Source organism: Falco naumanni, chromosome 7 (assembly GCF_017639655.2).
Source record: "Falco naumanni isolate bFalNau1 chromosome 7, bFalNau1.pat, whole genome shotgun sequence".
NCBI classification, from domain to species: domain Eukaryota; kingdom Metazoa; phylum Chordata; class Aves; order Falconiformes; family Falconidae; genus Falco; species Falco naumanni.
Window position 1 is genome coordinate 44,462,581 of NC_054060.1, and position 14,180 is coordinate 44,476,760.

General features: G+C 34.4%; 1 protein-coding gene across 3 annotated transcripts in view; it reads left to right on the top strand.

Moving 5' to 3' along the window:
- FUT8 (fucosyltransferase 8) overlaps positions 1-14,180 on the top strand; it is a 128,130-nt gene that overhangs the window by 58,758 nt on the left and 55,192 nt on the right. For 2 of the 3 annotated variants that reach the window (XM_040602030.1, XM_040602031.1), the window contains one exon: positions 6,141-6,566. In XM_040602030.1, coding sequence (XP_040457964.1) covers positions 6,364-6,566 — 203 coding nt within the window. In that variant the 5' untranslated portion in view covers positions 6,141-6,363. The remainder of the gene's footprint in view (positions 1-6,140; positions 6,567-14,180) is intronic. The other variant, XM_040602032.1, reaches the window with a different exon arrangement.

Genomic DNA, 14,180 nt, shown 5'->3' on the forward strand with positions numbered 1-14,180 from the left:
TTAAATTAAACATGAAAAATAACTTAGTGTAGGTCATACTTTCCTTTCAACTTAGCATTTGCTTTTAAATTACTTTGTTCTTATTTGCAAAACTTTTTCCTGATACTGGTTTGATTTCTTTAGTAGCTGAAACAGAAGTTTGAAATAACAAGTGAATTTATAAGGTGCGATAGAAAACTCCTACATTTAAATACAAAACCCTTTGATGTTAATCACCGCCAACATCTATTTGTTTCTTATTATTTTGAGAAGGTTTCATAGCTGTCTGTAGTCTCTTTTTCAGTCTCCTATGCAACCAGGAGTCCCTTTGCATTCATATGCACAAGACTTTTTCCATTGTTTCTATGTGCGAACTGCTCTATTTCAGATAGATAAAAGCAGTGTCTTTACAAGCCTGCATTCAAGAATCCCTGAAGGTTACCAACTTATCTGTGGCATCTGCAGCCCCATGCTGATAGTGGCATTTTTTGCTTCTTTTGCCCCTATGCTGTTGTGTGCTGCTGCTTCTACCGAACTTTGTGTCTTTCAGTCCACGCCTAGCACCTACATCAGTGCTGTGACTAGGATTTCTGTGGATGTTACACTGGGTTCTTCTGAATGGGAGATGATTTCCCTGAGAGATCAGATTGAAACCCTCCTAACTGGGTGTGGTGATAAAATTTAAAAAGAAAATTAGCTTCAGAGATTGCTGCAGAGATAATTCCAACAGCTGTTGGAGGGAATAGAGAAATACATTCTTTTTCACCCCAAACATCTAGGGTAAGCCCTTCCAAAGAGATAAAAGAGGTATCTTACTACACTATTTTAGAAGGTGACATTATAAAAATGTAGTCAACCATTCTCAGAATCCCCTAGAAGGGAGACAAGAACTAAACTAAAATTGCATGGAAGAAAATGCAAATTAGCTAATTGTCAATACACTGTTTTAATGTGCTTATGCACTGGAAAATACAAGGGTATGGGTAAATCCAATAAAATATAACACAAGAAATCATGGTAAATCTCAAGGGATAATTAGTAAATTAAAATACACGGCTTCCTACGGTAAAAGAAATTAACATAGTATTTTGCATGTGGAGATCTTTCAGAAACTGGATATAAGCTGTAGAAATTGAAAGTTTAAAAAATGTGATAATTTTTCCTTTTCATGTCCCTATTTGTTCTTTTATTTCTGGTAGTCTTATATTTATTATAATTTAATTTATTTTAAAGGTCTCTATGGACTTTGAAATATTGAAGTACTTTGACATCATGCATTCCCAGAACAGTAATGAAATGGAAGAAAAAATGTAAAAGGCACATGACAGTATAAGTCAGTAGTTAAGAGTAGTTAAAACTCATGTATAATTAGAAATACCACATCTGAGATACAGGCTGATTGTTTAATGTTAGTTCAGAATGTTCTTCCTATTTATTCAGTTTGGCATCTTTGTATTTAACTGTACTATGACCTAACTTATAAAAAGAACAATGACATCATTAGAGATTCATAGGAATCAGGTAAAACATGCTATCTTTTGTGTATTATATAAAATGTTTGAGTAGTTTCAGAACTCTGTATTCTGTAATATATGAAGTCCATTAATTTTGACATAATTTTATACATTTTCAGGAAGTAAAAAACAGTTTACTATTAAAGAAAGTTAAATTTAAAGGGTCGGTACTTTAAAATCACTTGTATAAAAGCAATGTGAATGTGCTACAAGAACAATGTACTTGAAAATAATTACTGTACACCATTAATTGCTTGAGATATATGGTGATGTAAATAAAAATATTAGTGATTTTTTCCCCCATATATACTTGAAAATTGTATAAGCTTTTGAGAGTCAGAGGTACTTGACCAATTATATCCTCAGAGCCACAGACAAGTACTTGATGAAGCTATCATTCCATTCTCTTCCTCAAAGATTGTCTGTTAGTTATCCTGTCTGAGTTTCTATTTATCATTTTAAACCAAACACTCAAGAAGTTACTTTTTTTTTTTAATAATGAGTTCTAAATTTTTTTTTTAATGAAGTATATATAGGATGCTTTAACCCTTTTAAGATGTGATCTTTTTGTGTTTGATAACACAAACCCTTCAATAATACTTAAAATACTGGGTTTTTAACATTTAAATATTGTCAAAGTATTTGCATCATATCAGATCAAAGGCTTATCTAGCCTGATTTCTCTCCAAGACTGGCTTGTAGTGGATGTCTAGGGAAAACTGTAAGAACCGGGATACTATGGTGATACTACCCTGGTATATTCTCTGGTTTCCAACAATATGTGACTTGGGATTCTGAGAGTATTGGGTGGCATCTTTGTGGCAGTCCTTGAGTTTTAATCTTCCTTGAAATGGTCTAATGGCCTTTTAAATGTAAACTTTTAACACCTACAGTGTTTGATTAAACTGAGTTTCACGCTGGAATTACACAGTTTGAGAAATACCTTCTTTGGTTTTGAATCTATTAAACCAGAATGTTTTATTAATTATCTCCTTGTACTAAAAGTAGCAACAGACAATTATACGCTATTTACTTTCTCATACCATTGATGATTTTTATAGATTTACCATGTTAATTCCTCAGTTGTCATTTCTGCTAATCTCTTTACTCACACATAGTTACTGAGGGCCATTCTTGTGTTTGTGGGTTTTTGGTTTGTTTGTTTAGTGTGGTTTTCTGTTCGTTGTTGTTTTTTTTAAAAAAAAAAACAAAAACAAACAAACAACAAAACAACAAACACAAACTGTGAGACTTTGTTGCTTTTTGCCCAATGTTGAGCTGATATTTTGTAGAATTACCTATCACGGCTAAAATCCATTCCTGATGGATAATGATTCAAAGGTCATCTATACACAACTCTACACACTGATATAAACTGATTTTTAATTTTATTTCTTCACTAGACAGTGTCTTGATATACTTCAGTTCGTTGCTATCACCTGTTGTACTACATGTACAGACTTTGTTACCTCCATTTTCACCTTGTTTTCCAAATAATTTATAAATATATTAAACTGTATGAATTCTGCCATGAGTCCCAGTGAGGTCCATGATCATTCTTTCTACTTTGATTGCCTAGCCTTACTGTACGTTTATTTTTTAATGATGGGGTGACTCACATGATGAATGGCCTTCCAGGCAGTTTAGTTTCTTTGAAAATATCAACTACATAACAATTAGAACTGGTTCTCTCTTGGTTGTGTGTTTATTTGCATCTTCAAAAGGACTTTAATAAATTTATGAAGCACAATTTCTTTTTCCAAAAGCCATCTTAGTACTTTTTTACTTTGGTTACATTCATCCTTACGTCTGCAGTTTTATTTCCTGTTATTTCTACCAGTTTCCCTGGCCTGTAGTTGTTGGGATGTCTGCTGTAGCCCTTACGAAGAATTCAGTTTACTGTTTTCATTTTCCATTCCTTTGGTACAAAGTGATTATAAGTGAGAGGTTAATTATTAAACTATTGCATCCTTTAACTTCTTTAGAACTGTTGGAAGAATACCATCTGTTCCTGACGACTTGCTGTATTAATTTTGTGGATGTGTTTGGTAGCCTGACTAACACTATTGTTTGAGACAGACCAATGCATCCTCTTACAAAGGAGATACCTGATTTGTGAATCTGCTTAAGCTCCTGTGTTATGAAAAAAATGATTGAAAAAAAGAAAGGCAGTATTTTCCTTGTAAAGTACTCTAAACAGTTCTTATATACTTGCATTGTTTGTTGACCTTGGAGACCCTAGTAAGCCATGTGCTTTGGAGGAAAGGTTCAGTATTACTTTTTATGTCTTTAATCATTTGGTCATGCTTGTAACTTTTAAAAAGGATACTTTCTTTGCTCATTATAATAGTCACCTTTACCTACTGTTTTAGTTAAGGCCATGATATCTTTCCAGGTGGCATGGAATACACTTCTTTTTTAAAATACTTCCTCTTCTTGAAATTAATCACAGCTGTAGTGAATATTTTACTTTGTTGCTCCTAAAAGGAGATGATATCTGATTATATTATGCAGACTGTTAGGAAGTAGTCCTCCAGTGGAAACTTTTTGATCTAAGTTCTGCAAACTGCTTGTGATTAATTAAGCAGTAATTTTGTGTCTGTAGCATCTATTTATTCTCATCACAATTCCCAGCATAACACTTACCCAATCAGCAGAGGAATATTTGAAGTCCCCTATTATTTTTTCTTTCCTTGCCTTCACAGACTTTGTGATTTCACTTACCCTGTTGCAGCCACAATCAACCATTTTGTGGGTGATTGGTAGTATAGATTTAAGAATACACTTTCCCACTTAAATGTCAGTCCATTGGGGTTTTATATTAATCACTCCTGCAAGTAACTGGGCTTGGTTTGCATATAGCCCAAATCACTTGTGGGTTGTGCATGGCTTATTCTGTTTCATATAATGTGGGTTCTTTTTATTTGTGCTGTGATCTGTAAAGATTGTTGAAGAAACCACTATTTTCTTGAAGGCAGTCCCAAACTTTTTTGAAGCTAAAGCAAAGCTACGTAAAGCTTTCTTAGAAATCTGTAGAAAATGACATGCTCCTAGTGTGGGATTACGTTAAAAATCTGCTTATAACACCTTGACACAGATACATTCGATGGAAAAGCCTGAGAGAGGTACTACAAATGTTTTCCATTTCATTAGTAATACTCAGTTTAGAAATAATTTATCTTGTGTATCATCTTACTAGTCTTAAGTGGAATTTTTCTGCCTCTTTCAAAAATATGCAAACAAAACCACTTCTGCAAGATAACTAGAGAAATTTTTCAGCATTTTTAATAGTGGTTTAGATTTTTTGTAACTGGAAGTGTGTGCTCCAGGCATATCTCTGTGACTGGGTGAGTTCTTGCAAGTTGGCAAGTCTTGAAATAAGTTGGAAGAGAATAAAAAACCCAAATGAAATAAAAAAGAAGGTGAAAGAAGCATTAACCAGAGAAGAATGACTTGGGAGGAGGTGGGTATGGATGGCATCTCAGAGGAAATATGGTGGATTTTACGGAGTTGAGAATTGAAAATAGGTTATTTTGGAAATTGAGTATAAAGAGCAAATATATGCCTTTTACAGAAGGTAGAAATGTTATATTGCAAAGAAAGAGGAAAAGAGGTGAGAAGTACTTCAGATTTTGGATGTGCTGATCAGTTAAATTTTAAAGTGTGTTCTAGATAGAATGAGGAGACTCTTAACATTCATTGAATGATGTTTTGACAAGTAGAAAAGGAGTTGAGGTGAGTTTGCATTTTTTAAAATGCTGTGGTGTTCTTAGATGAGAGAAAAGAATACCTTCAGACCATTTTTTTCCAAATGGGTTTGATAGTTTTTAAAGCAGAAGAAAAATGTTTCTAAAAGCCAGGTTTCTAAAGTCATGCCTGGTTTTCGAATGTGTGAGCATAGCAGTGCCACATAAATTCTACTTGAAATCCCTCTTAAATGTTCAGTGTTCCTGTCTGTTTTAACAAGTACAGTGGAAGGGTAAAGAGAGAAGTTGTGATGTCTTGCAATTTTAATCAAGACATAAAGTTTTGGGTTTAATTTTAGGTGGGCATTTTAGAGGCTACTATAGATTTAAGAGTAAGATACGCCACGGGTTGTTTGTTTAAAAATTATTGCTTAAACTTTTTGCAGTGCTTGGAAGTTGCTTAATTGGTATTACAGCTGCTACTAGGCCAATCTACTTGCAAATAGTAGAATACGTTATTAGAATGGCTGTAACTTCTGTTACAGTGTGGGAGTCATGATAGCAATGGAGAAGAGAGTTCATAAAAGTGGAAAAAAAGGTGAATTTGTGATTGAATAGAAGCTCTTTGTTGGTACTAAAGGAGACTAAGTTTAGCACAGAATGATTTTTGAACTATTTTAATGTGCGAAATGACACATGACTTGGTAAATATTTCTCTTACAAAAAACCGGCCATTTCAAAACCAAAATTAATTGCATATTCCTTAGTGGTTCATACTTGGACTCAGCATATTTTTTGTGGGAAGTTAAAAGCTTTTCTCTTTTTCTCCTTGACAGAAAGTAGTAAAGTTGTCTATTATCATTCTTGAATGTTAATGACAATACATTTAGCTTAATTGCAATCTAATATATTTTTATGTATCAGAATTATAATTTCAGATTTTTTTTTATTCTTTTCACAGAATATAAATGAAGAATGATGCAGTATTAATGCTATCTATGTACAGCCCCATAAGGATCTTCTCTAAGGAGTTGCAGTAAGATAAATATTGCGAATAATTTTTTTCTGGTACAATGTGGTGAAGCAGAGGAACTGAAATTGTCTGCTCTTGTACGGGCTAAGGACTTAAAATGTTTGTTATTTTGTGAGCAGAAGTAGTTCTGGAGTGAATTGAACTTCTGAAAATGCGGCCATGGACTGGTTCCTGGCGTTGGATTATGCTTATCCTCTTTGCTTGGGGAACTTTACTCTTTTATATTGGTGGACACCTCGTACGAGACAGTGAGCACCCAGATCACTCTAGTCGTGAATTATCCAAGATACTTGCTAAACTTGAACGTTTAAAGCAGCAAAATGAAGACTTAAGGAGGATGGCAGAATCTCTCAGGTAGGATCTAAAAGTAATTAAAACTTTTCAGAAAATGGTTGAAATATGAAATACCAGAAATTAAATTGAAAGGGCTGCTTGTGGGTTTTTTTTTTGTAAAATCATGTTTAATATTTAAAAGTACAGATACGTGTTTTAATCGGTGCTATAAGTAACTGAAAATACATTGCAAAACCTTTAAACAAATAATGTACATCTAGTTTTGGTCTAATATAGTTATTATTTAACAGTCATTATTTAATGGTGTCCAAGCGTTACTGTGTCACAATAACAGAGTTCTGTAAGTGATTAACTTCTTAAGGCCAGCTTCAAACATGTGCAATTATGATGTTCAAACCAATTAGAACAGCTAGTGACTTTTCCACACTTCTGCATGCAGTAGCTGGAAAAACTTGTTTTAAAGGTGCTAAAAACATTTGTACAGCTTGTTGAAGATAAATGTGGACTTGCTGAAGATGAGGTGCAGTAGACTGCTGCATCATATGAATTCTTTTAACTATTTTTTTCCTTGTCTTGCTGCTAAACTTGAAACAATAATTGTAAAGTAGTAGGAATGTCTCCCTTCTTATAATTATTTGTATTGTTATAGATGGGTACAATTATGTGGTATATACAGTTTTATGAGTACGAGTATTTTCAGACAGACATATACTTCTGGTCTTTCCTAAGAACTTGGAAAGGAGAGCTTCTTAGGCAGGGTACGTGCCAGAGTTAGATTGGACCTAAGTATGTGGACATCACCACGTGCAACCTAAAAGTCCTGATGGATCATGGGGACAAGCACAGAGGCTTCATATGTTGTAGGAAGCTAGAGATGAGCAAAACTCAATACAAGATTTTACAGTAATGTGTGGTGATGATTATTGGTCAAAAAGCTCTTAAGTGAGATGAATTCATTTATGGTCTCTTTCACAACTACATGCTCACAAGCATCAGGATGTGTGTGTACCAGTAGACTGGACAGGATCTCCTGTGTAGAACATGGAGAGTGAGGGGCACTGGCAGCTGAGACTTCATCATGTCTCTTGAGTGGTTCTTGCTTGGCAGGGATACACTGATTTTGGACTTGCCTTTTAATACGCTTTAGGAGAAGATGCCGGTTTGGATCTTCTATCTTGCTATTTTTCTTCATAAATCATAGGAAGAATGATGGAATTGCAGAAATCTGTTTACCTTATTAGGATGTTTTATGGTTCTAGTCCTGCTCTGGTTGCCTTATCTTTAAGTGAGTTTGTTTCTTCCCTTCATTGAAATGAAATCACACATATGGATGCTGTAGCAGTGAAATTAAAACTTTTCCTCTTAACCCGGTTGTGTTGTTTATTCTGGTGCATGCTCTCTCTTTCATGCATAGCCAGGGGTATTTGATCTGGTAGGCTGGCTACCCTGCCTGAAATTTCTTTTCACTGAACTCCATTCCTTGTTTCTGGAATGCACTGTAGGTATGGCTGTGCGCTGGTGAGGCTTTTTAGAACAAATATCTTAGTTTTGAACGTGTCAGCCCTGAAGAAGTACCTCAGCATTCATGTGATGCTGCACAGAGGTGGAGAAATGCTGCTGACCCAAGTGCCCTGTACATGACATATAAATAATCTTCACCTTGAGCAGTGTGGCCATTAATTGCTGAGTGGGCTGTAGTTTTCTGAGCTCAATTTATTAATACGTGATAGCAGCTGCACTGGGAAAAAGCTTAATATGTTTTTGTTGGCAGAATGGTGTAATGTAGCATATGCTGCTATGAAGAAACTTAAGCAAGATCCTATATTTGAATGAATACAATATCTTTAAATTCCTTAATTTTAGGCAATAATAGTCAGCCTTAGGGTTTGTTGCCTTAGAGGGGGAAATAGTTGGCCTTTAATGTAGAGATTACTGCCCTCCATGCTTTCAAACCCCATGTTTGGCTGGCTTGAATAAATGGTAATGTGATGTATTGCACAGTCATTGAAATGTAACCACTTCAAAGTACACAGTGATTAGAAGAGAGTAAACATTCTTGATTTTACTGGTGAGGGTACTTTTTTTGAGGGTAGCTTCTTTTTTGTGAATACGTTGCTTAAAAATATTTCTGAGACTTTTCTTCGAAGTCTTGTATGTAACCACAGGAGAATCTGAAACTCTTGCATGAGAAAGCCTGAAATGCCTTTATTAATGATTAAATGCCTATATAAATGACTTTAAATGCCAATTTTAACAGCAGCACAGCTCCAGGTTCAGTAGTCGGTGCTGGCCAGAAATGAGCCAGCTTGGGACTGGAAGATATTCAGGCATAGTTGTTTTGCTGAAAGTGAGCTGAGATTAGTGAGGTCCTAGACTTTGAGGGAAGTGCTGTATTGCAATGCAGAACCTTTTCATTATTTTTATTGAGCAAAATCCATGATACTGTTATAGAGGCTTCACACATAGGTTTGAGAAATATCCTTGTCAACCTGCATCATTTAAAGTATTAAATGATAAATGTGAGATAGAATTTCTGTATGTCATTTCTTTGTTTGCCAGGTGGAAAAAGGGGTGTTAAAAATAACTGTCAGCTTTAAAAGTGTCCCATTCAGAGTTGTATAACAATATGGCTATCTAAAATGAGGCATTAGCCAATAGTCCATGGTTTCAGTATCTGTGTCCTGGAAGAAATCACTGCTTCTATGAATATACATTAAAGAAGCATAAAAGTTAAGAGTGTTTTAACTTCAGAAATTTAATTAGAATTAGACAGAAAAGATTACTTTTGCTCCAGTTAACATCTTAAAGTGAAGACATAATTTATTTTAGGCTTTACCGATCAAAGGCAGAAAGGCTGGAACTATTATCTGAATATTATTGAATTGCTAGAGTTTTTGCTTTTTATACTGAAAACTCTAATTACTGATACTGGCTGTGAAATTTGAGTGGCTAAGACTACAGTCTTTATGTCAGGTTTAGCTCGTAAAGATAAACCCTATTGCCAAGTTGGGTTTTGTTACACTAAGGTAAAAAATTGGTTTTGATGCCCTTCTCCACTGAGATTTTATTTCTAGAGAACTAGAGTGTTTGGTTTTTTATTTCAACAGAAAAGCAGCACACTTGTTGTGGTAAAGCTATGGAATATATTATGGTATGTGAAAGGGTTAAGCTAATGCACGAATGTAAGCATATTTCAGTAACTAACTTACAGTTAGTTTGGGAAGAGTTTAAAAAAGACCAGAGTGCCTACTTGGAAAATTGTAACAGTAAACAGGCATCTGATTAACTCTGCTAATTAAAGTATTTTGACATAATTGATAAAACTTTTGGATGGTAGAAAGCTCCAAGTTAACAGAATTTATTTTAGTGGGCAAAGGAGCTTTGTAAATGGTAGAATATTAACATAATATCTACCTGTGCCATTAATAATAGCTAGTTAGGGCAGGGACAAAGGGACAAAACCCAGGTATGATTACAAGAATTGAGTAGATGAATAAAGTTGTTGTAACCAATTCCATTTTGAAGTTAAAGAAAATTGGTATTTCATCTTTAATTACCTTGGGGCCTGAGTTAATATGGTAAAATACATTTCAATTGCCTAGCATTTCCCATTATAACGGATTCTCGTGACTTCTCTGACTTCCTTCTCACCTTATAAAAGTGTCAGGCCTCTGGGAATGGTTGAAAATAGGATCTGGGCTCTGCTTAGTTTCGTCCAGGTGTCCATGAATGCCAATGTACAATGACAAGAAGTGATCTTTCCACTCCTAGCTTTGAATGCTCTTTGGTTGCCAATTTATATAGCGGCTCCACGTCCCCAAAGGGAACAGAAACAACAAAAAACCCAAAACCATGCCTTATGAAATACGCCTATGTGCATGCAAAGTCAACCATTCAAAAACTGAAAAATGTCCTATCTGTGACAAAGCTTTATAAAATCTTGCTTCGCCCTTTCTTGTTGTATGATACTTAAATCATATTTGATCTTGTAATTTTTTTGGTCCTGGTTGCTTCTTTTCACACAAGATGCATGAGAAGTAGAATTAAGGTTTCAGGGCAGTAAAAAGTAAAGGTCTGTAGTGGTGTTTTGGTTTTGATTTCCCCCACCCCCAGCATTTGTTTGATTTCAAGAACTACATCATGTTCTTCTTATTTTTTTTCTTTTAAAGATTTATAATTTTTTACCCATATTGGTTAAGAATAGTTTGTATTTTTGTAAGGATTTTTGGTGAGGTTATTTTGAGATATGTTTTTTTTTAATATATGTACCTTCACAACAGTGCAAGTTGGAACAGTCACATATTTTTGAAAATTGCCTGAAATAGAAATATTCCTTTAGGAGCTGAGTACACTTTTGTGGTGCACTTCTGATGACTTGAAATTACTTCAGGCACCACTTAGTTTTTACAGTGCATTTGGGAAGCCTTAGGTGAGAAGCTACTGTAGTTTTTCTTTTGCCAATATGATGCTTTGTAAAAACCTTACTTGTGGGCTGTAAAGAGGCACAGAGGTATATTAATGATGCAGAAGACTAACGAAATTAAAGGTGTTTTGTATTGCCTGAGTTTTAGAAATTATGTGCATGAATATTGTGGTATAATGAGATTTGGAGAGTTACCATAGTCTTTACATGCTTATAAAAAATTTTGTGTGAGCAAATCTGGGTTGATTGTGGAAGTGGCCTAGATCCCATTGGTGCAAAATAATAACATAACTGATTTTTTTTTATAGATTGTTATTTTACTGTTCTGTATCCAGTAGGATTGGAAGAGCCCTTTTAAGTAAACTTATTACAGATGTCACAGGTCTCGCAGCAAAAAGGGAAATCTTTACTACAATTTTTTTAGTTATTTAGGGGAAACTCAATAGGGAGTAATAATCGAATCAGAGTATTACGTAATGTTTCATTGTTTGCCTGTAATGTTGTTTTACCAGAAAGTTTTGTTTACTATCAGGATTATGATATGACTGCTATGGGCTGTCACTGTTGCAGCTAGATGATACAAGGCTTTTAGGAGGAGGAGGAGGGCTTAAAATTACTACTCTCATAATGTCTGATTTTCTTAAATGGAAACTGGACAAGTTGTGTGTATGCCTTCATCTGTGTCCTAGACTTCCTTTTTTGCAATACATGAATGGTTCATAGTATTCACATGCTTCTTTGTGTCCTGCTGGATGATAGTCAAATTTTTATCATTTATGGTATATTAGTGGTATCATCTCCTGGAAGATAAGCCTGGCAGTATAGGAAACAGTGGTTTCAGAGTTCTCTTCAGGAAAAGAGAATCTTGTTAAATGCATTCATTTTGTGTTCATATTAGTAATACATCACATCCCATATATATTTACATCATAGAGTCTATTAAATATTACGTTTTGTAGAACTTGCAATTCTTCTAATAAATACAATAACCTGTTTTTTAATCTGAATAGGATCATGCGTTAGAACAGGAATGGAAAAGGGCAAAATGTAATCCAATAAACCCAAGCACCAGTATTTGTAGACATTATTCTCATTGTTCTGTGTGTAGCTTCAGAAAGAAGAGGTAAGATTTTAATTTTGGAAGAGCGCTATAATTGCTTTAATGTAGTTGGTGCTGAGGCTGGTATAGATTCCAAACTCTGGATCAATTAACCATAAGCAAATCTATTGAAGTACTTCTATCAATTACTGTGGGTAGTTGCTGGGCCCAGTAAGCCTGTAGTAAGCACAGAAAGGGAGTTTGATACAAGAATAGCTTTGGGTTGATAAAAATTTAAATACATATAATAGAAAACTGTACTTTAAAATAATACTTGACGTGTCTTAAGTTTTAAGCTGAGGGTACTGCACAGGCCAATGAGTGAGGGAGGAACTATAAAACTATATGGTCTGCATCTCTGCTCTTACTGGTTTTTGTGCAGTTCTCAAATTAAAGGGAAGGGACACATTTTCAGTGGCTATAAATCAGGACTGATCAGGGCTGTGCTGATTTATTTTAATTAGGGATGCTGCTTGCTCTTTATTTGTGGGTGACATTTTTATGCAGTGTTTTCTTTCAGTTTTATTTACTTAGGAGGTTTTATCTTAGACGGGTGAAGTGACAACTTACATTCTTTTTGTGTGTGTGTTAGTGGTCATTAATAATTAAACATGATTTTCTTCTTGGGGGAAAAAAAATGTGAAACAAAAGTTAGTCATAGTGTGTCTTTAGTCAATTGTAAACCTTCCAGCCCCATACAAGGAACTCAGGGAGACATTAATGAACGAATGAGAAAATACATGAGTGTGAACTTGTAAAATCTTACATTTTTCCTTTTGCTGATAAATTAGTGTAACCTTTAAAATACAGAATGGGTTTTATAATTTATTTCTTGTTCTAATTTCTTTTACAATTATTTTACACAGTATGGCAATTCTTCCAGCTAAACTGAATGTCACTACAATTAATTTTTGAGTGTTTCTTTTTGCCTTCAGAGAATGAGATTAGAGATCGCTACTTTGCCATTGCCCATCTGTTACCTGAAGGTGATAAGAAAGTGGGCTCAGTGTCATGGCTGATGTACACAGAATTCTTTTTTCTGTCTTCAAGTGTAGACGATTTACTAAACAAGGGACAGAGCAGAAACAGATTATCCCTACAACATAATCTTTTTGATGTTTAAAATTACACAGTATTATCTTTATTTGATGTGAATTCATTATGGAAAATACGATTTATATTTACTATAAAATGGTAGTAAACAGCATGCAAAAATCATGTCTTGTAAATACTAAGAAAATTAATTCGAACAAAACCACTGTTTGGTCTATTATCATGGCTGCCCCTATAAGTGGATTATGATTTTGTTTATTTTGTATTTATAACTTAATTTACAATGTTTTCATAGCAATAAGTGAAGGATATTCTGTGCTAGATGCTTACTGACATGTTCTTTTATTGTTCATTAGAATCATCATAGCTTAGATGAACTACTTTAAACTCACTTCTCAAATTTTAAGGAGCAAGTCAGTTTTCAGGACTTAATTTGGTTTGAAAACTTATGTATATGTTTTTCAACAGGAATTCTTACTCGTAACAGTGCATTTTTTCCTAGGATATTCTGCACTAGAAGTTATCTAGATAGATGGATGTCATGAGTGTAGATGAGGATTTTAATTCAGACACTTTTCCCTCAAATATTGCCTTATCTCCAACTCAGATGATATAGAGGGCAGTAACAAGCAAGCTGTGCTGGTTGCAGAAAAGAACCTTTTCCTTAATTTTGAAACTGGATGAAAGTGAGGAAGACAGCAATTCCATATCTGATGAGTTAACAGATGTAGAGACAAAACTGCAAAAAGAATAAATTATATTAGTTTTTATCCTAAAATTATATAATTTTTGGAAGTCCAAACAACTAGATGAGGAGAATGCCTTCCACCCCCATCCTAGCTACTGTTATCCAAGTATGTTATTCCAAAGCATGTTGAATGTTAAATGGGATGTACTTTTCTTTTTTAAAAAACTTAATCATATCAAATGGTCAGAATTATTGTCTTTCATATCATCCACACCCATCCTTCTGTAGAATTCTGTAATTGCTACTTCAACAGACTTTTCTTATGTTCAGAGGATGTCTGTGCTGGCTGAAGATTTCTTATGGTATTTTTTTGTATCCTTCTACCTTATTGTTATTCACAAATTCTACCTT